Here is a 27,981-nt window from a genome sequence, read left to right on the forward strand (position 1 = left end):
CGGAGGTGCCGCCGTCCCTGCGCGCCGCCGCCGTGGGAGCGAGGGCGTGGGTCCTGCCGGGACCCGCCGCCGCCGCCGCGATGGGCGACCCTCGGCCCCGCGCCGCCGTCCTTCTCCCTCTGCTCTGCCTCTGCGCTGCGCTGCCCGGCAGCGCCTCCAACAAAGGTGAGCGGCGGAGCGCCGCGGGCACGGTCCCGGGCGGCGGCGGGCGCTCCGCTGGGACCCCCCGGCTGCCCCCGCGGAGGGGCTCTGGAGGGACACGTCGGCCGCGGCTCGTCCGTCCGGTCCCGCGGTGGCGGTGCGGCTCCGCGCTGCTCGCCGCCTTCGCCCGGCACGTTTTCGTCGGGGCATCTCCGCGGTCCCCGGCGGCCCCGGCTTTCTTCGCCCCTTCGGGCGCCCTCATGCCATCCTATCCCCATTCTCTACTTTGTCCATCTGTCATCCTACCACCGCTTTTTTCTCCATTCTTTCGTCTCTCAGCGCTCCCCTCGCGTTTTCCCGTTTTCCACCCACTTGTCTTGCTTTTGTTTAGTTATCGCTGGGTGGATTTACATTCCCATCCCTTCCCTAGCATGCTGAGAGAGATTGTGTTGTTTCTCCACAGAGCCCTGCAGTTCATAAAACACGTTCCCTATCTCCATCTTCCAGTCCTAGTTCATCCATCTACAATCTGTCTGTAGGAACTGTTGTATAGTTCTGCGTTAATGATGCAGGTTGCTTTTGTGTATTTTATGTGATAAAGATAAAAGACCCCCAAACTACCCCAGCGCTACAGCTGTAATGTTCGGAATGCAGATGTTCATTGAGCACATAGGGTGGTGGAGAAAGATGTAGGTTTCTAGATCTGTGGCTGTAGTGACAAGCACGAGAGATTCATCTGAGGGCAGTAAGTGTGTTGGTGATCTGACAGGCTGGGAAAATCTGTAAACATTTGAGGGACTCTGGGGTCATCGGGGAATGTGACACCTTAGGGTGCTTTCTGTGCCTTGGAAGAGTCAGGGCTACGGGGCGGGTGCACCGCAGAGCTGTGTGTACCCTGACATTGGCTGGGGCATTTATTTGTTCTGCTCTGCTTCCATGGGGCCTGGTGGCAAGGAAGGGCCCCTCATGCTCTGGATTTTCCCTCTGCTTTGTGAATTTGCACTCGGAAACATCTACCCACCTTTGGCAAATTATATTAGATTGACGGGAGCTTTGTTGAAGCTGGTAGGAGTCTGTATCCTGGTAGGAGTCTGTATCCTAAAAATATTCCTAAAATGTTTTTCTCTTCTCCAACAACTCATTTCCCAAGAAATCAGATTGGTGATTCCCAAGTTGCAGGTGGATGCAGCAAAGGATTTATCTCTGTACCATCAGCTTGTTACCCCAGCAACAGGGCACATTTGGCATTTATAGCTCTGGATCCCCACCTCGGTGGTGTGGCGCATGGATAGAGCCAGAACAGAATGGAATCCGGTGGGGACAATGGAGGGGCAGGGGGAGACGCGGGCACTTGCACACAGGGAGGATTCCACCTGCATACTGAGCAGGATGGATGCTTCTCTGGATTTCCTACGCAATGCTTTATAATCTCAATCAATACAGTGGTGGAGAAGTGCCAACCCACGCTCTTCGCTGCCATGCCAGGCTGGCTCTGCCCGCTCTGCCCTGCTGGGGCATCCCCTTGCTGACCTGTCAGCCTGCCTGCTGGCCCACCAGCCACCCCTGGCAGCAACCCTTGGCCCCGAAATGCACAAATGCTTGGTTGCACCGGATGCTGCCCCTTTTGAGTCAACACGAGGCCATGCCAGTATGGCCTTCCAGAGGACACTGTGCTGCAGAGGATGGATTTAACATATTGGAATGGCTCTTACTGGAATTAGCCCTTGAGGGGAATGGCTCTGTATCCTACTCCCCACCAGCTCTGAGCCATGCTGTGCTCAAAGTACTGCTGGGTTGTAATAAATCTTGGTCTCCAGGGGGTGGGAGAGTGGGGGATTATCTGGGAATGGGGGTTGTAACTAGGCCATGTAATATAATCTCTGAGGCCCATTTGGCAGGGAGTGGGCATGGGGGAGGGGTTCGTAGTTTGTAATGATTTTTTTTCTCTCTCACCTCCTATCCCCTCCCCTCCCCTTCCCTCCCCCTCACCCCTTTATTTCTCCCTTTCCTTACCCCGGAGCCTGTGTGATAAAGATTAATTTGCTATTTCTGGGCCTGTGACATTTTTCAGAGCCTCCTGCTGGCTGCTGCCTCCATGCCAAGCCTGGCTGGGCTCCAGCCAACGGGATTAGCAAGGAGGGGCCGAAGGAATATGGTGCTCACCATGGAGTGGGGAAGGAAGGAGCAAGGGACTCTCAGAATAGGTCGTTACGTGCATGGGATGGCTGACTGAAGGTGTACCTGGGCGTCTGTGTGTAGGTCCTGGGCCTTAGTCTAGAGGGTGCAAGGCACAGGTGATAACAGCTGCACGCAAGACTTGTCCCCTGGGAACACCCCAAGAGAAGATGTAGGCTGGATCTTTTCATTACGGCTTCATTGAGCTAAAGGGTTTAGCATTTGGAATCTGTCTCCAGGCTGAGGCTACTTCTGCCTCTTGAGTTCACTTTTTTTTTTAACTGCTCCAGCTTTTCTGGGCACCCAGACATCTCTCCACGTATTTCTAATAAGTAATGAGGACACAAGGAGGAACACATTGTTTCTGATGAGGTGTCCCATGAGTACAACTAAATAAAGATAACTTTTTTCTCCTAGCCTGTTTTAGACGTTTTTATTTCTAGAGAAGAAGGTGGTGAGCGGTGGTTGTTACTTGCCCGGGGATGAAATTCTTCTCTTTTCCTACTGAATCTGCAATTGGTGGCTAACACATTCCTGTCCTCCATCCCTTACCCCAAACCTGCCTCAGCAAACAAGCACAAGCCATGGATTGAAGCCGAGTATCAGGGCATTGTCATGGAGAATGACAACACTGTCCTGCTCAACCCGCCGCTGTTCGCCCTGGACAAAGATGCCCCACTGCGCTATGCAGGTAGGTGGGGAACTGCTCTGGGAAGGGTGGAAGGCAGGGACAGACTTATGGAGAGGCAGGGACACAGTGACATTCATTCCTGTGCTGGATCCTACCCCTCTTCAGGAAATGATCACCTCCAAACCTTGTTCCGGAGGAGGTCCCTAGTGAAGTCTGGAGGCAATTTGGGCACAGCTTGATTTAGGATGCTGTGAGCTGTTTCCTTAGGGAGAGAAACTGAGGGTGGAGCCAGCTACTTTTTGACGCAGTTCTGCTATTTCCAAAGATCACATGCACAGCGCTGTGTCTGTGAGCCCTGGAGAAAGCTGGTAGGGCACACTTCCTTGGCAGTGCTACGTCCCCTCACAGTGAGCACAAATCCCTGGAACAACAGACGACACTTTAAGTGGTTGTAGTCCTAGTGCTTACTTAGGCCGTGCCTGCAGTTCCCTCACGCATTCTTCCTCAGCTTTGGGAGAGTAAATGTGGTCCCTGTGAGCTGAATTTTAGGATTTAGGTGACCCTATCTGCAGTTCCCTGCGGTACTCTGCGCATCCTGCGTGTGTGGGTGGATGAGACATCATGGATCTTCATGCTCTGGCTGTCTATCTGCAGTATATGGCCTGTTTTGCCTCCCTGAGGGATGAGGAGGAGACATAAGGTGCTCCTTCAGCACTGTGGCACTAATAAACGTAGCTTGAGCCTTGTAACCTCCAATCTTTTGTGATGCTGGTCAGGACTCCTTGCCGTGGGAGCAGTCTCCAGTAGATGGCAATCTGCACCATTAATGGCTGTAAGGGATAGCAAGAGGAACTCCTAGGGAACCAAAAACTGCTCAAAATGAAGGATGATAATGAGGGGGAATGGGAAGTGTGAGTTAAAAAGGAAGAAAATATGGGAAAGGAAGGCAAGGGGTGTAATGTGCTTTCCATAGTCCTTTTCTTTCCCCCCTTCCTCTCTGTTTTTGTGTGTACTAGGTGAAATCTGTGGCTTCAGGATCCATGGGTCAGGGGTACCTTTTGAAGCTGTGATCCTGGACAAAGCTACAGGAGAGGGGCTGATCCGGGCCAAGGAGCCAGTGGATTGTGAAGCACATAAGGAGCACACATTCACCATCCAGGCCTATGACTGTGGAGAGGGACCTGATGGAGCAAATACCAAAAAATCACACAAGTAAGTTCATGCAGACATTGCTGCCTGCTACAAAATGTGATCTGTCACAAAAGTGCAAAGGAAAATTGCTGTGGAAACACTTCCTTTAGCCAGAAGTATTCTTCTCTAGCCATGATATTGTAACTCAACATGTTAAGAAGACCCAAAGAGAAATGTTCACTGACTGTCACATGAGTGAATACAGAAACGAGGGCTGTTTGACAGCAGTGTCTAAGAGTGGTGCTGCATGTAGGTAGGAGGTCCAGATTGCATTATTATTGCTTTTGCTCTTTCTGAGTGGTTGGAAACCATTGTCCAAGCACCTGTGTGACAGCATTGCTGCACGGAAATCAAGGTGTCTTTCCTTGTCCTTGCTTTTGGCAGCAGGAAATGAGAGTGGTGCACTTTAAAGGAATGACTTACTCTGAGATTTAGGTGGTGCATGGCTCCTAATCAGCCCATCGGTTCTTAGTGATGTCTCTCTGCATCAGGGCCACAGTGCACGTTCGAGTAAACGATGTGAATGAGTTTGCTCCCGTCTTTGTGGAAAAGCTGTATCGCGTGGCAGTGACGGAGGGAAAGCTGTATGACCGCATCTTGCGGGTGGAGGCCATCGATGGGGACTGCTCCCCGCAGTACAGCCAGATCTGCTACTATGAGATCCTGACCCCCAATATTCCCTTTCTCATTGACAATGACGGTAAGAATCCTCACCCACCATGTGCACATCACTCCTGTTTTCCTGCTCTGCTCCTTCTCTGCCAGCCGCATTTGAAGGCAGAGCTGTGCTATATAAATTTTCCAGCACTGCTGATCTGTGCTGGTGAGAGCAGCAGCATCCATTTTGTGAGGTGCTGTAACTTGTTACAGAGTGACACTGGGCAGGGTGACTCAACTCCTTTTTGGTTGTTTTTGTCATTGATCAAAGATATGAGTGATTTTTAGAAGGAATGTCTTTGAGGAGACTGCTTGTCCTCTACCTTGATCTCTTTGTTTTGCAAACCAGGGAACATTGAGAACACGGAGAAGCTGCAGTACAGTGCAGATCGGGTCTACAAATTCACAGTGACAGCCTATGACTGTGGGAAGAAGAGGGCATCTGATGATGCTGAAGTGGAAATCCAGGTGAAACCCACGTGCAAGCCCAGCTGGCAGGGTATGAAACCTCCAAACACAGTTATCTCTTCCCTTCTCTTTTGCTCAGCTACTACTCAGTCCCACTCATCACACATATTTGTGTATATGGGCATACACATATAAATCTGTATGCCCATATATATGGTTCAGTTCTGGCACCAGCCCATCCCATCAGGGGATGCAGTAGATGTCTAAGTCTGTTGCAAAGCCACTGAAAGGTAAATTCTGACATTGGAAAATTGTTCCTTGAATTACTGTGAACTACCATGCGTTTGATAAGGCTCATAGACCGTATTCAACAAAGACTGTTTTTGGGGCTGCTGCTCTTGAGGATATTTGGCTTTTCCAGTGGTGGTGGAAAAGGTGCAGGTTCACCTTAATCAATTAGAATTAAGGGGAAATCAACACAGCTAAATACCTGCTCTGCCTGATAAAAGAGGCTGTCCAACCACAGAGTGATGACACACCAGTATTAGCTGTAGAAGCTGGGACCTTGGACTCTGTGCTTCTAGGAAATCTTCCATGCACTGGTGCCAGCTGCATAAAGCTGTATTTCCAATGTGGAAAGGGCCAAAAATTTGGACTAGTCCATAGATGCCACTTGTGTGTATGCCAGGTGTTCTGGCCCTGTGTCCTTGGCAGTTCCTAATCCCTCTCCTTCACTCCTTCCCATTAGGCTGGAACAAAAGGATTGAGTACACCCCTGGTGCAGGCAGCCTCGCGCTCTTCCCCACCATTCACCTGGAGACCTGTGATGAGCCACTGTGGAATATCCAGGCCACGGTGGAGCTGCAGACAAACCACGTGGCCAAGGGCTGTGACCGGGATAACTACTCCGAGAAGTCACTGCGCAAACTCTGTGGTGAATTGGTTCTTTCCTGGGCTGAGGGCGGCTGTGGCACAGAACCCTGCCCCTCCATTTGGAGGGGTTCACAGTGGTAGCTGTGCCTCACATAGCTGGGGGACACATTCCTCATGTCTCCTGTGGTCACTCGGGTGGGAGGACACCGAGCTTGGGTGTTGCATTGAGGGGCAATGGGTGTTCCTGCCCACATCTCATGGAATCGTGGAATGGTTTGGGCTGGAAGGAACCTTAAAGATCCTCTAGTTCCAACATCCCTGCCGGAGACAGGGACACCTTCCAGAGTCCCGTCCAACCTGGCACTGAACACTTCCACAACTTTCTAGTTTTATAAGGAGCTACTTGTGCTTTCCTTGCTGGGAAGGCAGAGATTTCTGTGCATTGTCCCAGTATGCAGAGTCTGTGGGACTTCCCTCAGCACTGAACAAAAAGTCACCACCCTTCTCCAGATAGGAGAAGGCCTTTAGGCAACTCCTCCTCTCCCTGGGCACCGAGATATTAAAATGAGGCTTCCAGTGCCCATTTCATCTGATCCCCAATTCTCAGGCTCCTTATTTTCCCATGCCAACATTCCTGACTCCTTCCCTTCTTGGTAGGCGCTGCCTCAGGAGAGATTGACCTGCTGCCAGTGCCTAGCCCCACAGCAAACTGGACGGCGCGGCTCTCGGTGCACTACAGCCAGGACAGCAGCCTCATCTACTGGTTCAATGGCAGCCAGGCTGCCCAGGTGCCTCTGGTGAATGGACCAAATGGCCACGAGGGGCTGAGTGACCACTTCACCCTGTCAGTGTGGATGAAGCATGCCGTGGTGCCTGGCAAAGGCAGGCGGGAAGAGGAGACGGTGATCTGCAGTACAGTGCAGAGTGGTGAGACTTCTCCTGGGGTGGTGACACCGCTGCCCACTGCCTCTTAACTCCTTAGAAGGGATTGTCCCTGCAGGGGTAAATCTCTGGTGTTCCAAAGCAGGACTTGGGCAGGGGTGCCTCCTTAGGAACACAGCTTTAGGTGCCCCTTTTTCTGGGAGTGCTCAAGCCTCCTGTGAGCACGTGATGCTGAGTGCCAGTCATGCATGGCAGCGTGGGCTTCTGGGTTCTGGCTACTGGGACTGCTTGGAGTGCTCATGTAACTCCTGTGCTTGTCCCTGGCAGAGGATGGCTACTCGCACTACTCTCTGGCTGTGCATGGCTGCCGGATTTCTTTCCTCTACTGGCCATTGTTGGAAAGTGCAAGGCCTGTGAAATTCCTCTGGAAGCTTGAGCAGGTGAGGAAGGGTTTGCCTCCTCCCCGTGTCCCTTCTCCTGCCCTTTGCTGATCCCATGCTCTGCTGTCTGCCGTAGGTCTGTGATGATGAGTGGCACCATTATGCCCTCAACCTGGAGTTCCCCACGGTCACGCTTTACGTGGATGGCGTCTCCTACGACCCTGCCCTGATCCACGACAACGGCCTCATCCACCCCCCACGGCCGGAGCCCTCGATCATGATCGGGGCCTGCTGGACTGGTGAGTGCCCACTCCCCAAACCGTGCTCTTCCCATGTGGGAAAAGAGGGGGTGGAGGGAGACCCAGAGGAGATGAAAGATACACCACCCAATACTAAATGATGCAAACCACACTGCAGCCATCTTGCCTCCTTGGCACCAAAGCCAGTGTGGCTCCTTCCTTCCTCGTGGACCAAGGTAATAACAGCTCAGGGACAAGTGTCACTGACAGCTTCCTGGACAACAACCATGGAATATGCAATGGCTAACCAGTTTTCAGGCAGGGGAAAGTTGAAACTTTGTACCTCATTCAGGCACTGGCATTTCTATCAAAGCCCTTCCCCAGAAAGCAGGCAGTACTATTTATGCTGCTGACTGTATTGATGGGGATTTCTCTGTCTTGAGGATCTATATGAAGTAGTCACAAATCTTTCTGTACAAGAATTGGGTTGAAAGACAAAAATCAGATTAGGAACAAAGTTAGGCCACTACCAGATTAAAATGTGTTCTGTGGAGATGCAAGGCTGCATTTCTCAGATCCTTCAGTTCTCCTGCAAGACTGAAGCAGGACAGACCGAAAGGAATTCGCCTCCTGCTTGCCTTCGCTCTGGCGGAAGTTTCTAGCAAGATCAAATATTTGCTGTACTGCTGCTTCTCTGAGGTCAGAGATCTTCCCACAGCTCTGTGCTCTCTTGATTGGTGTTTTGCAGACAACAAATATTGGTCAGCCTGGGACCTTCTCCTGCAGCTGAGTTTCTAAGGGATGTTGAGAACGTAGCTTGTTGGGAACATGGCTAATTCCCAAAATAGGTAACACTGGGAAAGGATTAAAAAACTCCAAACACTATAGTTTCTGCCTTAAGTCAGCTACTCGTCCTACAGTCTCACCATCTGCTTCATGAGAGGAACTCTGCCCTCTGTCATCTGTGATGTGCTGCCTCTAGGGCTGAAGGGTGCACTGCTTGTCACAGAGCTGTGCTTGTGGACTGGCTGATACAGGCACTTGTATAGATACTTGCCTGACCCTGTAACTACCATCTTCCAATGCCTTATTGCTCATCCGGATGTTCTCCTTTTGCAGAGGAGAAAAACAGAGAGAAAATCAAAGGAAGTGAGAACTCCACCGATTCTGTGCAAGGTAGGGAAAAGGAAGAAGATGGGTCTCTTCCTCTCTTGACTGTGCATGACTATCACTTCTTGCATGGTGCCTTCCTCATACAGCTTCCCCAGTCCTGTCCTGCCACCTCCCACCCCCCTGGGAGGAAACCCCTTATTTGGCAGATTGGTCCTTGATACCTTGGTACCTCTGGAGCATGAAAAGAATGATGGAAGGACTGCAGCCTGCTTTGAGTGATGGAGTATGCTTTTCGTGTGGAGAAAAGAGTCCTCATGCCTGATCATTAAAGCTGGTCTCTGAAGAACACAATAGCCATTAGAGACATCAGGAGATGTCACCTCATCCCTAACGATCTGTGGAATGTGTAGTTTCTTTTACAAGCCCTCACAGGAAGCAGAGTGAGAAGGGGACAAGAAATTGTTTCCATCTGGCATTCAGCAGTTTGACAGAACCTTCTCTGTGCTACCCACTGTTCACTGCCCTTGTCTTTTTGTTGGTCTGTTTTTCTCGCTTTCCCCCATCTTTTTCAAAAATTGTCATCTTGCTTCAGCATCCCCTGTCTTCTTGTTGTCTTTGCTTTTCCATATCCTGTGCAACCCTCTGTCCCTCTGTACCTGCCTTAACTTCTGTATGACCTTCACATTGTTGCTTTTGTTGTCTGGGCTTTTCCATGCCCCGTGCCCCTCTCTGTTTCCCTCTACCTCCGTTACCTCTGTGTGGCCCTCACACTGTTGCTTTTGTGGTTTTGCTCTCTTCCTCGCCATGTCTCTCACACCCTCCACCTCCCATGTTTCCCTCAGGAGATCCTCTGTCGATACACCACTACTTCCATGGTTACTTGGCTGGCTTCACTGTGCGCCCTGGTAGCTTGGAGAGCCGGGAGGTTATTGAATGCCTGTATGCCTGCCGTGAGGGGCTTGATTACAGTGACTTCGACAGTCTGGGCAAAGGGATGAAGGTATGCCCATCTGCTCAGCTTGCATGGGTCTCCTCCACTCTCCTCCCCAGCCTTGCTTCCCAGGACTTTGCCTGCTCCCCACCTCAGACAGCTCCCTGCCTTTCTCCTTTGTGTCTCTCTCAGCCTGGACTCCTGTCATTTGCCAAGGAACCTGAGTGTTTTCTTCTCTTCTACCTCTAGGTTCATGTGAACCCCTCTCAGTCCCTGCTCACCTTGGAGGGTGATGACGTGGAAACCTTCAACCATGCAATCCAGCACGTGGCTTACATGAATTCACTGCGCTTTGCTACCCCCGGTGTCCGGCCACTCAGGCTCACCACTGCTGTCAAGTGAGTGGGCAAAGCAGCGCCTCTGGCTCAGTTCAGCAAGAGGGTTGCCTCTCTTTTGACTAAAGTTACACCCACTCACCTTGTATTTTAAAATACTTGTTTTTTAAGATGGTCTCAAAATGGGTAAAAGTCTTCCTGAAAATAAATGTTAAATTATCCAATATCCAAATGGATACTGTAGTATTGGTTCCTAGTGCCTTTGCAGAACTTCTGCCTCCACTCACAGAGGTGTGACCACTGTGTTTGCTGGTGTGACCAAGTCACTGGAAACCCAGTGGTGTCACTCCTACCACACATCTCTGCCTTGCCCAGCAGGCTGTAGGAGAGCTTTAGGAAGACTGCTGGAAAAAGGATATTCCCTTCCCTGGAAGTAATGGGCAGGAGGTGTTCTTTTATAATGTTGTTGTTGGAAACTTGGGCCAACTGATGTTTTCTGAACTGCTCTCCTTCAGGTGTTTCAGTGAGGAGTCCTGTGTCTCCATTCCTGATGTGGAAGGCTACGTTGTGGTGCTACAGCCTGATGCCCCCCAGATCCTGCTGAGTGGCAATGCCCACTTTGCTCATCCTGCGTCAGACTTTGAGGCTCCGGAAGGAATTCCCCTGTTCCCCAACCTCCAGATCACCTGCTCTATTTCTCACCAGGTGGAGGCCAAAAAGGATGAGAACTGGCACGGTACTGGTGAGTGGAGTACAGAGCAATTTGTAAGAGACAAACTGGAAAAACCTACAAGAGTTGCAGTCCTGCAGAGGAAGTAGAGCCCCTATAATTACACCCAAAAGAGAGAGTTTACAAATTTAGAAGCAAGGCACATTGTCTGTCAATATGTAGGCTAATCAGCTCTTATCCCTTTCTGCTCCTCCCTGTACTTTTTCTATCCACTCAGTTCCTTTGCCTCACTCTCTCCTAATTCTTTCCCAGGCTGCTCATTCCTAATCCCTTTTACATTTTACCTACATTTCCCTTTATTGAATCCAGCGCTGGATGGATGTCCTGCCTGTTACTCTCTCTACTCCTGCACTTACTTAGTCTCATCCTACTTCCTTCTCTTCTGCTCATTCCCTACTTCTTGCTCCCTTCCATCTCTTCCTGCATCACTTATTCCTGTGAATTCCCCAGTCAGTTTCCTCACACCCTACAGAATCCTGTTCTTCAATTTCTTCCCATCATGCTCAGATTATTTCTCTGCAGTCTATGCTCTACGTGTCCATTCGCTTCTTTCATATCTGCTCTGGTAATGGGAATTTTTGCTCCTACTTTTCTGTTCAGAAGCTTTGCCTTTCCTCATACAATGATGAGTTCCTTGACTTAAGAGCAGATTGTTCTCAATCCTGCTGAAAGCAGTTAGTTTTTTTGAATGTGGTTGCTATTTTAAAGAAGATAAGATCTCAACCATGGTAACCAGCAGTGCGAGACAGGGAAAAGCTTTCAAAAGCATGCAGGGCCTGGGAGTGTGTGAGCGTTGCTCCTAATTTGCACACTGTCATTGTCAACAAAGTCCTTACAGCCAAGATGTGTTATCATGAACCAGACTGATAATAGTATGTTGTTCCAAAATAAAGTGACTTTATTATGTGCATAAATAATGTCATTAGAACCATCCCGCAACAAGTAATTAGACTGACAGTGATTTTACTTAAGGTCAGTGCTAGGTGGAGAAGTAATTACATATGATGTGAGCACTCTTAGGTAAGCAGGTACCCCTCTGAGTAACTCCTTCCTTCGCTGATGGCTGTCTGGCTTTCTGGCCATATCATCTTTCTGTTTGCATCTCAGTGACAGACACACGAATGTCAGATGAGATTGTGCACAACCTGGATGGCTGCGAGATCTCATTGGTAGGAGACGACTTGGACCCAGAGAGGGAGTACCTGCTCCTGGATGGGGCACTGCTGCAGCAGCGGGGCCTGGAGCTCGTTAACACCTCTGCCTACCTGACCATCACAGGTACGTCCTCTCCGTGGTCACAGCTATCCAGTTATGCCTCTGTCACTGCCTGTCAGGCATCTGGGAGAAGCACTTGATGTTAGAGAAGTGTTGGTGTACTTGGTGACACTGAGATGTAACCACTTCTTGAACTCCTGGCTTTTGGAAGTCCCAGACCGTTTCCTTGGGGAGGTGGCTTGTCCTCCAGCACAAAGTACTGGGACGTGGTGTCAGCTCTCACCCAGGCTTGTATCACTCCTCCTGACATACTCCTTGGGGTTTGGTGTTCTCAGGTATCAGTAGCATTTTGCATGACACGACTGGAGGACATCATATCCCACAGCTTTTGGACTCCTACAACACTATTGTACTCTCCAGAATGTAAGAGGGCTGTTGCTCTCCTTCCCTTCCACTTGTTTTCGCGATGCAAGCAGGGATTCCATCAGGTCCTTAGCAGCCAGCTCCATGTCCAAGCCCTTCCCAAAATTCATGAACCCAGCATTGCCTTGCATCCCTCTATAGCTTCTAGTTGCTGCAGGGTTAGGATGCCAGGTGACTTTGGAGCAAGAGCTTCCTCACCCCACCCCTCTCTCCTTGTCTCAGGCGTGGAGAGCATTGCAGTTTACGAGGAGATCCTCCGCCAGGTCTCCTACCACATCAACCACGGTGCTGCCCTCTATGAAAGGAAGTTTCACCTGTCCTGCACGGAGATGAACGGACGCTACTCCAGCAATGAGTTTACTGTCGAGGTACAGGACCGATGCATGCACACAGAGGTTCCTCCTCGTGCACGGAGAGGACACGGTGCATGGGAATGCATGGAATGTGCCATGGACACAGGGTTGAGTCCCCACACTCTGGTCTTTCTGCAGGTGAATGTTCTCCACAGCATGAACCGAGCCGCTCATCCCAGCCATATTCTGAGCTCCCAGCAGTTCGTGCACCGAGGCCATCATTTACCCGCAGAGCTGTCTGGGCACAGTTTGGCAAGCACCCACAACAGCCCAAGTATGTAACACTACCTTTTGGGTTTATTCCTTTAGATCAGGATGCTGACTTTCTGATACCCTGGCAGAACCTGTAGCAGAAGATTCCTCTCAGGCTCCCTGTACCCATTATCAGGTTCTCATCATACTGTCCTGTTCCACTCGTCGTTAGCCAGTGGACTGCACTCTTTGTCAAACTGTATTTTAGAGCATGGTGCAACAATCCTCCTCTTGTGGGATATTGTTTTCTTGGTGTAGAAGCAGACTAAAATCTACACTGCAGAGGGTCTAAAAAGAAAAACTAAGCTGACTTCATTCACGCACCTTGAAAAGGTGCTGTGTGGGCTTGTGTAATTTCAGAAAGAAGCTTCAACAGCAGGAGAGAAAAGTGAGTCAAGACTGGCACTGCTCTAAAAAAAGACATGGGAGTAGGTGGTGGTCAGCAAAGCAGGAAAATACAGGAGATGATAGACAAGAGGAGAATTGTTGCCCCCAAAACAGAGGAGAGAGAAGCCTGAAAGCTAGACTAGATGTTTGTTTGTCCTGGTAGCCCTGTGCCACAGGCATGACCACATTCCAATCAGTTTTTCCTGGGCTGTGAAAGCTCTGGGACTTGTTACAGACATTTTGGTCCCCTGTTGTAAGGAACAAACAAGGCACCTTTGAGCTAGCTTTTGCTGCAGCTTGCTGCAGTAGCTGATCCCAAGCTGGTCCAGCCCTGCAGCTGGCACTGCAGGGGCAGCCTGTGTATGTGCCAGCCTTTGCCTCTCCCTTCCCCAGCTCTGCCTGATGGCAGCAGCAAACTTGTCCCTGCTGAACAGAACCATAAGCAAATTCATGGAGGGCCTGGAGAGATTTTGTAGGGAAGGTGGTTGTCTGGGGAGTTAAAGCTCAGTCTACAGGCCTAAAACAAACACGTGGGAGTTGGGCTAAGGGTCTTAGATGAATTTCAGGTTTTCTCCTGTGGAGAAGCCAGGCTTGTGCCATGGCCCTAATTAGAAGTCCATCATAGCATTCACATTTGCTCCATGTGCAACAAAGGCATCTTTTGGCTTCTTAGTTTCTCTACTGCTTGCACAGAAATCACACCCTCTGAAAATCATCCTCGAGCCTTTAGAGGCTGTCCCCAGCACACATTTCTCCCTCCTAAGAGCAGGATACAGATACATGCTGTGCAACGTATTCTGGTGAATTCTGCAGATAAAGATGTGCAGTCTACAGGCCAGGCTGACATCACAGGAACTGCCTGTGCCCAGGGGCACAGAAAAGTCAGGATATGTTCCTGCACAGACCAAAACCCGAACTCTGCCCAGGAACTTCAGTTCCTGCATGTCAGGTTGGAAATGCACATTTCTGTGACAAGACTCTAGACACAACTTCTCGCTTTCTTTCTTCAAAGTGGTCCCCAGTGCTGCCACTGTCATCATCGTGGTGTGTGTGGGCTTCCTGGCACTTATGGTGATCCTCGGCATCCTGCGCATCCACTCCCTGCACCGGCGGGGAGTGGGGCAAGAGGTCCCTGGGGCTGCCGAGTCGGGGCACACCAGCACTGCAGGCAAAGAGAGCGACATGTTCTGGGACGACTCGGCCCTCACCATCATCGTCAACCCCATGGAGGTGAGGAGCTGCCACTGTGGCCAGGGCTGGGTGGGCAGCTGGGTTGTCAGACCCTTCTCCTTACCCCATGTCTCACCTCCCCAGTCCTACCAGAGCTGTCAGGAGAGGGCAGCAGGAAGTGTGGAGGGCAGAGCTGGCGAGGGCATGGAGGATGATGAGGACAGCACCGACTCGGAGACACCCGACTCCCCGGACAGCAGTGACATGAATGACCGGCACATCATTGGCAAAAGTGACGTCTCTCACCGCTACTAGGAGCTTTAAACACCCGCCCAGTGGATCCCCCCGAAACATATGGCAGGAAGGAGGAGGTGTCTTACTTTCAACTTCTTTCCTCCCCCACCGTGTACACATGTGCTCCTCCCTCACTTACCATTTCTGCCTCTCATGTTCCTTCATCTTCTGCCATTCTCGTTGTGGACATTCCCCACATTATTGACCCCCCATCTGGCTCTCCAGACACAGGTGTTAGGGCACTTACACATGAAAGTGGCACAGTTCAAACTGTGATGCAGATGTCGGAAAGAACGGAAATCTGAAAGGCAGAGCCAGCCACAGGGCTCAGAGTGGGGTTTCTCACAGCCCCTCCCCAGATATTATATATATATATTGTATATTTTTTCAATGTTGTCATTTGAGGTTTATTCTCGTTTCATGCAAAAAAAAAAAAAAAAACAAACAACAAACCACTGCAGCTTTGTGTCGCTTTGTAAAATTGTCAATACTCCTAATACTAAATGAATGAAGGTAAGAAAGATGAGGAAACAAAGTGGATTTTAAAATAAATGGATTTCAAATAAAACATTCAGGACTTCTGCAGTTTGTCACTACAACCAGACAAAGAAATAGTGTAGCCTCTAATGTGAAACTGGAGCTTGTCCAGAGCATGTATTTACTGAAATTACTACCTTATCTCGGGGAAGAGTTACATTTTTTAGCATATGTGATGAAACAAGAAAAACACATCACTCACGACCCTACCCCCTGCCTTTTTGAGAGACAAATACTCTTTGTAAACACAATGTAGCCTTCCCCAGGACTCGGGGCTAGGGACCCACAAAGGAACAGAAGGCACTCAAGCCTGTCACAGGCAAATGTAGCATGTGCAGCAAACTGAATTCTTGAATACAGGAAAAAAAATAAATAAGGCTCTTTCCATACACTTAGTGTATCAATAGAAACAGGCTAAATCTCCTTAGCCTCATCTGTCTTTGCACCTGCTCTGCTTTCTTTATCAGTATGATAGAGTATTTTTTATACCAGGGGTTCCAGCTTGTAGAACAGCCCCAGCACTTCTGGGGGAAGGAGACGTCTTCCTCTTTCTGCTGAGAATGGAGGGGATGGAAACACAACAGATACTAGCAAAGCATGGCTCTGAGCCCAGCAGTAGCATGAATTGTTAGGACAGTGCTTTAGAGCAGGTTGTGGTTCTTCCCTGGATCTACCTGGTCTGGCTTTTCAGACGCTGCAAGACAAACAGGGCCTGTCAGCTGCCTGGGAAATGGCTACAACATGTGAAGGACCCAAAGGAAAATTCTGCAATTTGTTGGCAGCCAAGGTTGAGAAATCCTCCTTAGGGGCAAGAAGGCAGTACAGTAGGTGAGAGTGGAAGAGCCCCTCTGAGGGCATGAAAAGTTGCAGCAAAAGATCTCTGCTTGCTGCAGTTCTCTCAGATGTCTCAGCTCTAGCCTGTCTTCATGCCCAGCTGTGCCCACATACGGTTGTTACTCAGTCCAAAAGAAGTGAACATGCTGGGGCTAAGACACTTAAACTTCCTGCTTTGTCTCCTTCCCAGTAAGTTCCATACCCTTGTTTCATCAAGGGAATTTACAAGAGGCACTGTCAAACCAGTGCCCTGACACCTTGATGCACTGGAATAATTCAAGTCTCCAGAAAGAGAAAAAAAAGGCTACATTGTGCACATTTCAGCAAAAAACTTGGCACAAACTAGTTGCTGCGTCCTGAGAATGCCTGACCCAGATCTGACCTGCGACAGAAAGCACCACCTCTCAGAGCACTGAAAAAGACCAGGTCTCAGGACCACAATGTCCCTGTACCTCCCCAGCAGCCTCAGCCAAGTGCTACAGTTCACAAGGTGGAGGAGGCCAAATGTACGATGACTTCATAGGTAGCCATCATGATGGCCGCGTTTGGGATCTGGCGGATCAGGTGCGCCAGGAGCCCCCGGTATAAAGCCAAGGGTCCCTCCTCACGGACCACGAGCTGCAGAGTCTGTGTAAAGGAACGGTACCGTGACCCTTCCTCTCGCAACCGTGTCCGAATGACCTCTGGAGAGACAAGAAGGGAAGCTATATATTAGCAGATGCATCCTACAGGCATGGCATCTCCCCTCAAGGGGAACAGAAGCAAGGAGAGTGGACCCACTCACCGTGTGGATAGGCAATGCATGTAGCACATGTTTTGGAGACAGCAGCAGCGCCCATTAGTCCAAAGAAATCATGGTTGTTTGGTGGAAGTGTGAGTGCTGGGGAATGGGAATGCTGGCTGTTCCTCAGCTCCTGTTTCAGTGCTTCATAGATGACAAAGTGTATGATGGTCTCTGACACTCCAGCATAGGAGGCAGTGACCCCACGGTAAAATCCACGCAGGCCTTCAGTGCGGTACACGTGCATAGCACACTGGAGAGCATTGCTGGCCGTCTCCCCCTTCACCCTGTAAAGAAGGGAGAGGGTTAGGACAGCATGCTGCACCCCTGACCTACAGTGCTGTTGTGAACACAGCCATAAGGCTCTTGCCCAGCCTGTGGCTTGCCAAGTTCTGATGAGAAATCACAGACTTCTCCCTGCCCACCACCACCCCCAAACCAATCCTGATATGACACGGAGTGGCTCTGCACTGCTGCCCTGCCTTACCTCGCTTGCAGCTGCATCCTGGTTTTCACTAACCAGATGGGGTTGGTGAGTGTGGCTGAGCTAATGCCTGGGGAACAGAAGAGGAAGACAACCGTGAGTGCCAGCATCACGCTGACAGTTTGTGAAGAGGTGCTGATCTATCAGCTCTCTGAGCTCTGCTTGGCACGCTGCAGGCATTTGCAATTTGAGAATGACCTTGAGAAGAGATACTTAGGGCAGACTATTTGATTCTCCTCCTCCCCTGTTCCAGCCTTTGTCTAGTGGTGATTAGCTCCTCTGCCTCCAACAAAACCCTACTACAGGCCCAGGTGTTACAAAGAGGCAGGAAACAGCGGGCTAATTTTGCAAGAGTGGAGGATTTTGTTAGAGAACTGGGTTATATCAAGAAAAATGGTTCTGTGAGTGGTCTAAATTACACACTGCCTTCTCCCTCTCACAGCAGAATAGAGCTCCTGATAGCAGCTGAAGGAGTAAAGACTAGACTTCAAGAGATGAGCCTAAGAGGAATGAAGAATGAGAAAACATTTTGGTTACCCAAGGAACTCACTTCTCCAGATGTAGAGGGAGAAAACTTCAGAGCAGCAATAGAGAAGGAGTGAAACACTTAGGCACTTCCAGACAGAAAGACCTCTTGTCTTTGATTTGAGACAGAAAAGGCTCACCTGCACAGGCTGCTGCTAACATGTGTACTTTCTTGGACTCCGGTACCAGGACAGTATTAAGCCTCTCCTTAACACCAGAATAGGCAGCAAAATATATAGCCCTGCTTGGAAAAAAATACAGAAGAGGTTACAGCTCCCCTCTGAGGAGCAGAGACACTACTGTGGGGTCTTGCTCCAACTTTTCTTACTCCCAGCACAGGTTTGTCAGATACCACTTATACCTGGCCCACAGCAATCATCTTAACACTATGGCCAGAAGCTCCAGAAAATGTCTGCATGAAGGGGTTCTGTGGCACATGAGCGCAACGCCCAAACTGCTTTCAGAAAGTGGAGCAACAGGTATGACACAGGTCCCTTGAAAAGTGTACAACATGAGGCACCATCATGGAGCAGTACTCACCGGGAAGGAGCAACCCCAGCGAGGTTTGGACCCAGACCACGGAACAAGGACCGCACGCCTTCCTTCTCAAGGATGGCCCTACAGAAGGACATGAACAGAGAAATCAGCAGAATAACTAAGCTGGGGGCTCTCCTGTTCCTCCTCCTTCTTTGTTCTTTAGTATTTCTTGTAGCACCCTCTCCTCACCTCTCACATTATCCTTTTTCTGCCCTGCTCTCATTTCCTCTCCAGCCACTTCTCCTCTCTCCTTCAGTCATAGAATCATAGCATGGCTTGGGTTGGAAGTAGCCTTAAAGATCATCTAGTTCCAACTACCCTGCTGTGGGCAGGGACACTTTTCACTAGTCATTGCATCCTGTTCTTGATTATGCCGTCCCTCTGGATCTGATCAAACCACTAGCCAAGAAATTTCTCTCAGTCCCCAAAGCTGCCTTGCAGAGCACAGATCACCAGTGAGAAGCAGATGTACCTGTGCTCTGATCAAACTTTCTATTGCACTTGTGGCTTCCAGAGCCTCAGCTCAATTCTCTTTCTCTCCCCCCTCACCCCCTCCACCTGACAACCAAACCATCACCTCCCTGGTGCTAACAGGCACACTGACCTGTCCTACTCACCTCAGCAACTGGAGCACTCCAGGAGATGGTGGGGTAGGATTCACCAGCCTCACACTCATCCCTGGCAGCTGTATCTCTGGGAGGCACAGAGGCCGCAGTGCCAGCTGGGATGACTGCAGACGTGTCTTCACCACTTCCAGGGGGCAGGTCAGGATGGCTCCAGCTGTGCCACCACATCTAGGGCACAGCAGCACATTTAAGAATGACCTCTGTGCCATAATAGGGCAATAATTCTGACCCTGCTTGTCCACAACTTCTCCCCTCTGGGAGAGGAGGTTAGGTACCCCAGTCTGTGCCACACATGATCTCCTGCTCTGACACTGATTAATGTAACAGCTCAGCTTGGGACATCATCTGGCAGCCTCACTCTGAAACCTTACTCAGTACTTGAGACAGAGAGTCCCAAGTCCATGGGGACTCAGCAGTCCCCCAGAGCAAACATTTCTGCTGCCCAACCTCACTGCAAAGCCTTCTGCTGAGGTCACCAGGCACCGTGGCTCACACCTCGCCACAGCTGCACAGAGCTCTCCCACCCCTCAGCTTGCCTGTGTGTCTTTAATCCATAACTAGGTCAGACCCACATTTGCAAGGCCCTGTAAGCAAGATCTGTATTTTCTGCCAACAGCCAGGCTCTCTCCAAGCCCGGCTTGCTTAATGTAAGAGGACCCTGACCTTCAGCAGGCAGAACCTATTTTTGGAACTCATGAACCATCTCCATCAATCATCTCGTCACACCGCAGGAATGCTGAAAGGACACATATCCCCTTTTTTCCTTTTTACCACCCAGGGGCAAGTCAGAACTGATACATTTGGTTCTCAGCTTCTGCCCCTCTAAATCTTTTGACTGATAACTCCGCTCTTCTAGAGGATGCTCTGTACCTGAAAGACCATTTTGAGATCAATTTGCATGTAAGCCATGCAAGAGGCTTTGACAAATGGACGATTGTTCACATCTGCTACAGCCAAAGTTGCTTTGTTTCACAAGAGATGGAGGCTTAAAAAAAAAGCTCACTCTGCTCCAAAGAAAGAAAAGCCAGCCAAAGAACTACAAGGTATCAGGGAGGAGTCAGGTGTATCATCAGATTTACATATGACAAGGCAGGACAGCAAATGGCGAGAGTTCTGAAGAATTATTTTGAGAAAGTCTGTACAGCTCAATGCACATATACAGTATTCCCACAGCCTTTGCTCCTAGGGCTTCATTATCATTGCCAACAGGAAGGGGGGTAAAAAAAAAAAAGAGAGAGGCTTGGATGCCTATTGGACTGACATCCAAGAGTTGAAGATACAGCAGCTAGGAGATTATGCAGCTAGTGATGCCAGCAACTAGCTATGCTATTCCATAACACTCATGTTGCTTTGTCAAGCCCTTGGCAGATGTACACAGTGGTGGTGACGACTTGCAGAGCAGTCCATCAGCAGCAATTTCCCTCAGGAGGCATATGATGAGTGGTGGGAGTCTGGTGATGTGACTCCAGAATTTAGCTCCTGCTCAGAAGACAACACACAGCAAAGCAGTGAACATCCAGGCTCAGGTCCTGTGGGTGAACAAGCTGATCAAGCACCGACACCGACACACAGCCTACGCAGCAATCCAGAGTTGCAGAGTTGTAATGAGGCAGCGTCTCCTTTTACAAAGGCCACGTTGATTCTTCCCATATAAACCAGATTCACTTAGGGGCCCAACAGTCCTGTTGTTTACCACAGATTCTATTAATTTGTCTGATACAGGCTCCAGACCTACATGCCTGTTGTTTTTTTGACCAGAAGTGCAGTCTCCAGTTCAGGAGGAGATTTGAGTACAGTGGTGACAGATCAAGGTCTAAAAGGTCTGAATAGGGCAGTTTCAACTCCTTATCTAAAAGCTGAGCAAACAATACATCAGGAAAACATTTAGAGAAGCAATTGCTTGGTATACTAAAAATTCTTCTCTCTAATAGTGCATAAGGAGGCAAAAGTTTATACAATGTTCTCTTAATATCTTATTTCTTCAAGAAGTCCCTGCCTGCAATGGTCAGGATATGGGTTTGAACCCAGACTTCCAGTATATATAAAAGTTTCGTGAGATCAAGTTCCTGAAGCTACTGACACATACAGATAATACAGAAGAATTATAAAAGCAATAATAGCAATTAAAGAAATTGTTGCTCCTTATCATGGAGACCATTTAATCAGCAGAAAGAGAGTCTGAGGTGAAGGGGGACCTCTGAGCCACTATGGCTCAATGGCAAGACTAAAGAGGAAAAAAGAACCCCAATAAATTAAAGCTGAGGAAATGAGGCGTACCAGTTGTTCAAAACTAGAAGAAATCTCAACTGTGATGTATTACTGTGCATTACATGATGATACAGCTGCTTACACTGTGTGAAAGACATAGGTCTGCAAAATTCTTCTGTTTCAGGAGAAATGGAAAATTGTGTGTCATTACTCTAGAAGCAGGAACTAAAGCAATTCCTGCAAAATAGGATGAAGAGCAGCAGTTGAAAATGAGTACAGGATGTACTCCCAGAGCAAAGCCGTGGCAAAAACTGCTAATTGGAGAAGGCGGGTAATTTTATCTTAGAAAATGGTATTTGCCTCTAGATCTTGCTTTCACATTTTAAATGGAAAACTGTTAAGTTTGAGGTGACAGAAAAAGAGGATTAGTTGAGAAATACAAAAGACACTGTTAACATTTTTTCAATGACCTAAAAAGTGTATAAGCACATGCACAGAGGTGACAAGGTTTACTGGTAATTCACGTTAGCTCTTACATAGGCTAGCCAAAAATTGAGATGGCTTGAAGATCTTCATTTAAGAATAGCAATGCTGGGTCAGACAAACCTGCAGTTAAACCAGGCTTCTGCCTAGGACACGAACAAATAAAGGTCATCTACAGAAAAGTAGGAGAAATACTCACCTCCAGAGCACTCTCCCATCTTCCCACAGTTTTCAGCTCAGGGATTTCCTCAGCTGGAAATGTTACCTTGCTTTTAATAGCCTTCAACATATTCTTTTTCATTCATCTTTTTAAAATGCTTCCTGTACAGGTAAGAAGCCTTTACCCTCTACTGTCCTGTGGCCAGGAGTCCCACAGTTTAACTGCACACTGTGGTAAGAACTATGTTCTTGCATTAGTTTTGAACAAACCTCTCACAAGTTTCTTTCGAAACTTATACTGCAAGATAAAGTGAACAACTGTTTCTTCATGAATGAGACCCTGTTTTGTTTCATTACATAAACCAGTAATATTAAATACAGTACAGCAATGAACTGAACTTCTAATTCATGTCTTATTCACGTTATTATTCCCAGGGTGTTAATTAGCTGTCATTCAGAGTATCGCTTAATGGATGAGGACAGGACACAGACTAAGTTCCCACTGGTGACATTCTTGTCACTAGCCAAACTCTCAGTTTTTCAGGAACCATGGTGGGAAAGGGCGAAGAAAAGCTTAAGAAGAAAGCTAAGAAATAAAAATATATTAAGAAAGTCTAAGATGTAATTATTATATAGTTCAAAAGACACATTAATGAAAGAGAACAACATATACAAAATAAAATGGGAACAGAGACGACAAGTAAACATATGCAAAGACTGACATAGCACAAGAACTGCATTAGCTGCAGAAAACTGGAAATTTACTAATTAAAAGCAATTGAATTATGTGCCTTATTGTACATGCTGTATCAGAGGCTTCACTGTCACACGGACTCCAGCAGGTTGGTGGGATTTGGAAAGGGATTAGATGGCTGCCTAAGCAGCGGACTTCTGCAGTTACTCAGCAAAGTCCGGAGGACCACATTATCTTCTGCTTTAGGGCACCATAAACTTGGAGCTCATTGCTTTGCGACTTTAAAGAGAGGAAGGGGGAAACGCCACGTGGGAAATGACTTGCTCAAGGGCACGCTTCGAATGCAGAGAGGCACCGCTGGGATCCAAACACCTGACTCACCAGAAACAGCCGCACTATTTAAAGCCAGAAAAGCCACACAGGAATCTCAGCCACGCGCTGATGGAGAGAGCTGGCCGCCCTCCCGAACACACGGATGCTCCACCATTTGCCCCGCTGAGGAGGCCTCTCGTTCAGCACCCCCCTTCCCTCGTCCCCCGTGCCCGGCAAGCTCAGGCTGGATGAAACCCCGCGCCCCCAGGGAGGCTCTCCGTCTTCCCTAGCCGCGGAGCCAGACATTCACCCCGCCTCTGCTCCATAGCGCCGAGCCCGATCCGGACCCGCGCGGGCGAGGACGGCGGGGCACTGGCGGGGCAGGGCGGGGCTGCTCTGCCCCGGCTCCCTGCTGCACCGGCGGCCCGAATCCCGCCCCAGGGCGCCCTCCTGCCCCCGGCCGCCTCTCGGGGCCACTCACCCTCCGGCGAGCAGGTGGAGCAGCGTGCTGTGCTGCGACATGGCCCCGCCGCCGCCCGCGCCCGGGCCCCGCCGCACTGGCCCCCGCCCGCCCGGAGGAGGAGGCGCCCGGCAGGGGCGGGCGGGGCGCTGCGAGGGCAGCGGGGGCTGCTGCGGGCGGGTGTGCGGGTGCTAATGCACACAGCTCCCATGGCCCGGCCGCTCAGGCTCTTTCACTAGAAACGAACCAACACCTCCCCGCCCCCAGCCCCCAAACCGACCCCCAAACTTAAACAAACTCGTCTTTGTTTTGCAAGTAGGGGAGCCAAGGCAGAGGTGGCAAACTGATTTCTTTCACCACGGGAAAGCCATGGGTCCAAGAGCAGAGCCAAGTCGTTCCTGACTCTCGTCCTCGCTCACGGGACCACAGATGCTTCCTCGGATGTTTGGGTTCATATGAAAACGGGCCAATGCTCCCCACAGAAAAACCCCAACCCTCTGAATAAATTAGACCCATGACTTTGAAGTTCGGAGGAGCAGTGTGAGAAAGGGAATATTCAGGGGCAGAAGATCCTCTGTTGCTTTTGCAAATGCGCAGTTTCAGAAGGCGTCAGAGTTCATTGAATATCATCGTCCTTAAAAAAAGCAGAATGTACATCAACATGATGCTGTTGCCAAAAAGGCACACATCAGATCAGTTTATGTGTTTAGGAGGATAGCCTGCAGGTCGGATGAAACAAGCTGTCAGAACAGCTCTGTACTGCTGTGACATCACTCACAGCACTGAGTGACACAGGACTGTGTCCAGTTTGGGTACCACACTGCTACAACAGAGGAAAATGTGGAAGTGAACCCACAGAGGGGAATAACTACCTTGGCCATTCAAGCAGAAAGATTGAAAAAAATTGCAGTGTTTAGTCTAGAGGAGAAGGAATTAAGGGAGACAACTGAGTCCAATTAAGTACAAAGATACTTTGAAAAGGAAATGAGTACCTTACCTGTGGTGGAAAAGAACAGAACTATCAGCTCATCAATAGCGCCTGTCACTACCTGGGCAATGAGGGGAAGACCAGTAAAAAGACTGGCTGTCTGGTGAAATTGGTAATTGGTTAAAGATACCTAGAAGTTCCAAGCATTTTTCACTTGCCTTCACTGTGGTGGTGGCTAGGGGGATATCTTAAATAGCACCAATTCCAAGTGGGGCAAAAGTCATTCTAGATTTCTAAGCACTTAGGCAAAGTCAATGTTTTCAGACCAATTAGGGCTGATGAACTTCATCCTGTGAGGGTTGGAGAATTAGAGAATGGCCCACTGGCCATTATCTTTGAGATATCTTGACAATAGAGAGGTTCAGAAGACTGGAAAACCCCAAATACATTGGCTGTTATTTTAAAAAAAAAAATCGGATGAATTACTGGCCAACCAGTGTAATTTTGCTGCCTTCCCCTGTGAATACTGGAACAAATAAACATTACATAGACAACTCATATTTTCCACTTGCAAAAAAAAAAAAAAAAAAGAAAAAAAGAAATCAAGCCAAAGCAATCTTTCATGGCAGACTAACAGGCCTTGTGGGCAAGGAAGTAACAACAGATGTTAAATATTTTGACTTCAGTAGGATTTTTACTCTGTTTCATCTGACAGTTTAATAAGCACATTAGGAAACATGGGAAACTGGATCTACTGAAATCGCTGTTGGGAGAGTCTGATGATGATTGGAAAATTCTAAGATTAGTTTTTGATGCTATGCTGTCTGTCTGGAGAGAAGTATCAAGGACTCCTGCAGAGATCTGTTTTCAGTGTGCTAGTAGTGTTTTTCTCAGTAATTTATACAGTGGACTAGAAAATTATGCGTATTAAAATTTGCAGGCAACATTAACCTGAGAGGAGTTGGGCAGAGAAAATTCATATTCAAATGATCTTGATCAATGGCAGAAATAGCCTGAAAGTGTAGAACACCATTTAATAAAAGCATGTGCTAAGTTCTGCACTTGGAAAGAAATAATGAATTTCCCAAAGTTATGATGGGGAATAGCTAGACAGAGATCTCCATTTTCTTACTGGTCCCCGACAGGCCCACAGCCTCCAGCAGACTACTGGTATTCAGAACAGCTGAAGGATGCAGAGCCTGGACAAGCCTTTTCAGGAGCTGTATTGTTTGCTTCTCTCATCTCTCCAAGAGTTATTGGGGGCTTCTGATATTTTAGTTCTTGTTGCCAAATTATTTACACTTCACTTGCAGGGGTCCATTGACTCTGCTTCTTTTCCTGTTGACTTTAGATCAGACCCTTTTCTTTCTGCCTGCAAACATGAAGAGTTGTGGCTTCAGCAGGATATTTATCCACCAACATCTATAGCTGTTGTTGTCCTGGATGCTCTTCCACCACTGCCACTTCTGGTCCTTCCAGTTGCATCACAGTCTTTTGGGACTCAGGGATAAAGGGCCAGCTTTTCCTTCTATCTCCTTTGCGCTGGGTCTAAGACCTCAAAAATCTTGCTCTGTGAGGTCTTTCTGTATCTGCAGGTGGAAGGGGCACCCATGCCTCACTCTTAAGCAATGGCAAACTATGACTTTGTTAAAGAAGATGCTTTCTGAAGGCCTCCTACAGGCTGTCTCCAGCCTGGTGCAAACGATACCACCACATTTTCAGCAGATCAAAGGATTGCTCAATGTTGGAACTGGTTCAATGATGAGTGCTGTTTGCAAGAATCTCGGTGAGCCTGCAGGCAGCTCAGGAACAGGGAAAACTGTCTCTCCAGGAAAAGAGAAAGAGGGGAAGACAAGAGAGGATACATTTTACTGTAGTGTTTCTTGTCCCTGCAGGCATCAGCGATGACCCTGGGCACATTCCCTATGGGGCTGCTCTTGCTGCTCAGCCTTGGCAGGCTGTGGGGGCTCTTTGTACAGAGCAGTGTTTCCCTGTCCCTGTCCTGAACCAGAAGGCCAAGCTGGTATAGGCTGATTAGCCCAAAACCTTGTTGCAAATGTTTATAAATCAAAACTTCTTCATGTCTTCATCACTGCTCAGTCTGTGATGGCTTTTGGATTTCTGTCCATGCCTTATGTCAATGCCTACACTCCCCTTCTCCCTGTCTTTGTGGGGTCTATTGGTTTTACTTAGGAGCAGCATTGCCCATGTCTTCTTCTTGAAAGTAATTTGGGATTCTGCTCCACAGCCTTCTCCAACCCTCTCTCTTCAAGTGCTCCTGCTAACCCTTGATCACACTGAGCCTATGTAGGACAGGCATTTGGTAATAGCAGGCGAGTCTTGTTTTAGCCTTCCAGGATGCCGGAAGTGTGCTTTCACAATGAATCTTCCAGTAATCCCTGCTTGCTGGGCTTGGGTTTGTCCTGCAGGATAGTCTTGGTGTGCAAATGAGATTCCTTTTCGGTGGTGCTAAGCTGCACATACGGCACACCTCATGCATGTCAACCACTAATTGGTGTGCAGTCCACGGCACCAAGGAAGACCCAATCCAAAGTAAAGCTCCCCAAACATGTTTGGTGTGGATGTTGTATTTCCAGCCCCCATTCTTATAACTTGAAAGAAACTCCTGTTGAGCAATACATACTACTTGCTAGCACAGAACTGGCTGTAGATGTCATAGGCATTTCAAAGCTGTAAGGAGAGCAGGCAGGAAGATCTACTGTCAAAGAATTGTGTCTAAAACCGCACCAGAGGTCACATTTTGGACAGATGAAGTGAACCTGACAAATCTGGAGAGGACTCTGCAGAGGAGCATATTCCTTTGAAAAGGAGAAGATGGGATTTGATTCTGAAAACAATTTATTTCTAGCACTCTAATGTCACGGGAGGCAGCACACATCATGCAACCCCCTCTTTGTGCCTTTCCTATTCGTTTAGAGGCTATACACAAATGAGCTCTGATTTTCCAGGTGGTTTGTCCTTTAGAACCATGGATGTGGAAGGATCAAGGCTGAGAAGGAGTTGACATTTCTATGGCTTATCTGAAGCTATCACATTCTTTTCAGCTAAATGCGTGCACTTTCAACCTGTGGCTGCCAGCTGCAACATTTTAGTGATCCCAGAGCAGACAGTAAAATATCAGTCCATCAGCTGGACAAACGTGTGCTAATACAGTATATGCTCATCTACACATATATACGTGTATATACCACATATACCTCGTTGAATATATAGATGAATATATATATTTATGCATACTCACAAATACAACGAGATGTATGTGGTACATACCATATACATATCTCGTAGATACACATACATACATATCTCATAGCTACATGCCATACACATGGCATACACATACACATCTCACATATATATGGAATATATATATGTATATATTTACGTATATTCGCGAATACAAAGAGATGTGTATAGTACGCACCATATATATCTCCACACCGTTTCACGGCCAGCAGAGGGGCACATCCCTCGGGAGCCGGCTCCGGAGCTGCGGGAGCAGTGCGAGGCGAGGCCGGCGGCCGTACAGCCCCCGGGCGGACGCGTCCCGGGGACGGGGCCCGGCGGCGGCGCGGGCGGCGCTGGCACGCTGCCCCTTTAAGGCGCTCCGGC

General features: G+C 48.8%; 2 protein-coding genes across 5 annotated transcripts; one reads left to right on the forward strand and one right to left on the reverse strand.

The window, feature by feature from the left end:
- Positions 1-21: 21 nt before the first annotated feature.
- CLSTN3 (calsyntenin 3) lies at positions 22-15,274 on the forward strand. Its single transcript, XM_048294164.1, has 18 exons — positions 22-165; positions 2,885-3,007; positions 3,964-4,159; positions 4,630-4,838; positions 5,145-5,294; positions 5,952-6,137; positions 6,734-7,003; positions 7,286-7,398; positions 7,475-7,637; positions 8,697-8,753; positions 9,533-9,690; positions 9,871-10,019; positions 10,472-10,698; positions 11,794-11,964; positions 12,547-12,692; positions 12,816-12,951; positions 14,329-14,546; positions 14,631-15,274. The coding sequence occupies exons 1-18, from the start codon at positions 81-83 to the stop codon at positions 14,799-14,801; spliced, it is 2,928 nt and encodes a 975-aa protein (XP_048150121.1). The 5' UTR covers positions 22-80; the 3' UTR covers positions 14,802-15,274.
- On the reverse strand, positions 15,170-27,938 carry LOC125321395 (solute carrier family 25 member 36-like). Of its 4 annotated transcripts, none has more exons than XM_048294171.1 (7): positions 27,794-27,938; positions 19,096-19,272; positions 18,482-18,559; positions 18,082-18,182; positions 17,420-17,486; positions 16,936-17,219; positions 15,170-16,834 (listed from the first exon to the last, which is right to left on the reverse strand). In XM_048294171.1, exons 2-7 carry the CDS (start codon positions 19,152-19,154, stop codon positions 16,635-16,637), a joined length of 789 nt encoding a protein of 262 aa, XP_048150128.1. In that variant the 5' UTR covers positions 19,155-19,272; positions 27,794-27,938; the 3' UTR covers positions 15,170-16,634. The 4 variants fall into 4 exon arrangements, with proteins under 4 accessions (XP_048150128.1, XP_048150126.1, XP_048150127.1 ...); XM_048294169.1 differs by lacking the exon at positions 27,794-27,938 and adding an exon at positions 23,442-23,509; XM_048294170.1 differs by lacking the exon at positions 27,794-27,938 and adding an exon at positions 23,030-23,398 and having other exon boundaries at positions 19,096-20,960.
- Positions 27,939-27,981: the final 43 nt, after the last annotated feature.

This window comes from Corvus hawaiiensis, chromosome 2, assembly GCF_020740725.1.
Source record: "Corvus hawaiiensis isolate bCorHaw1 chromosome 2, bCorHaw1.pri.cur, whole genome shotgun sequence".
Lineage (NCBI taxonomy): Eukaryota > Metazoa > Chordata > Aves > Passeriformes > Corvidae > Corvus > Corvus hawaiiensis.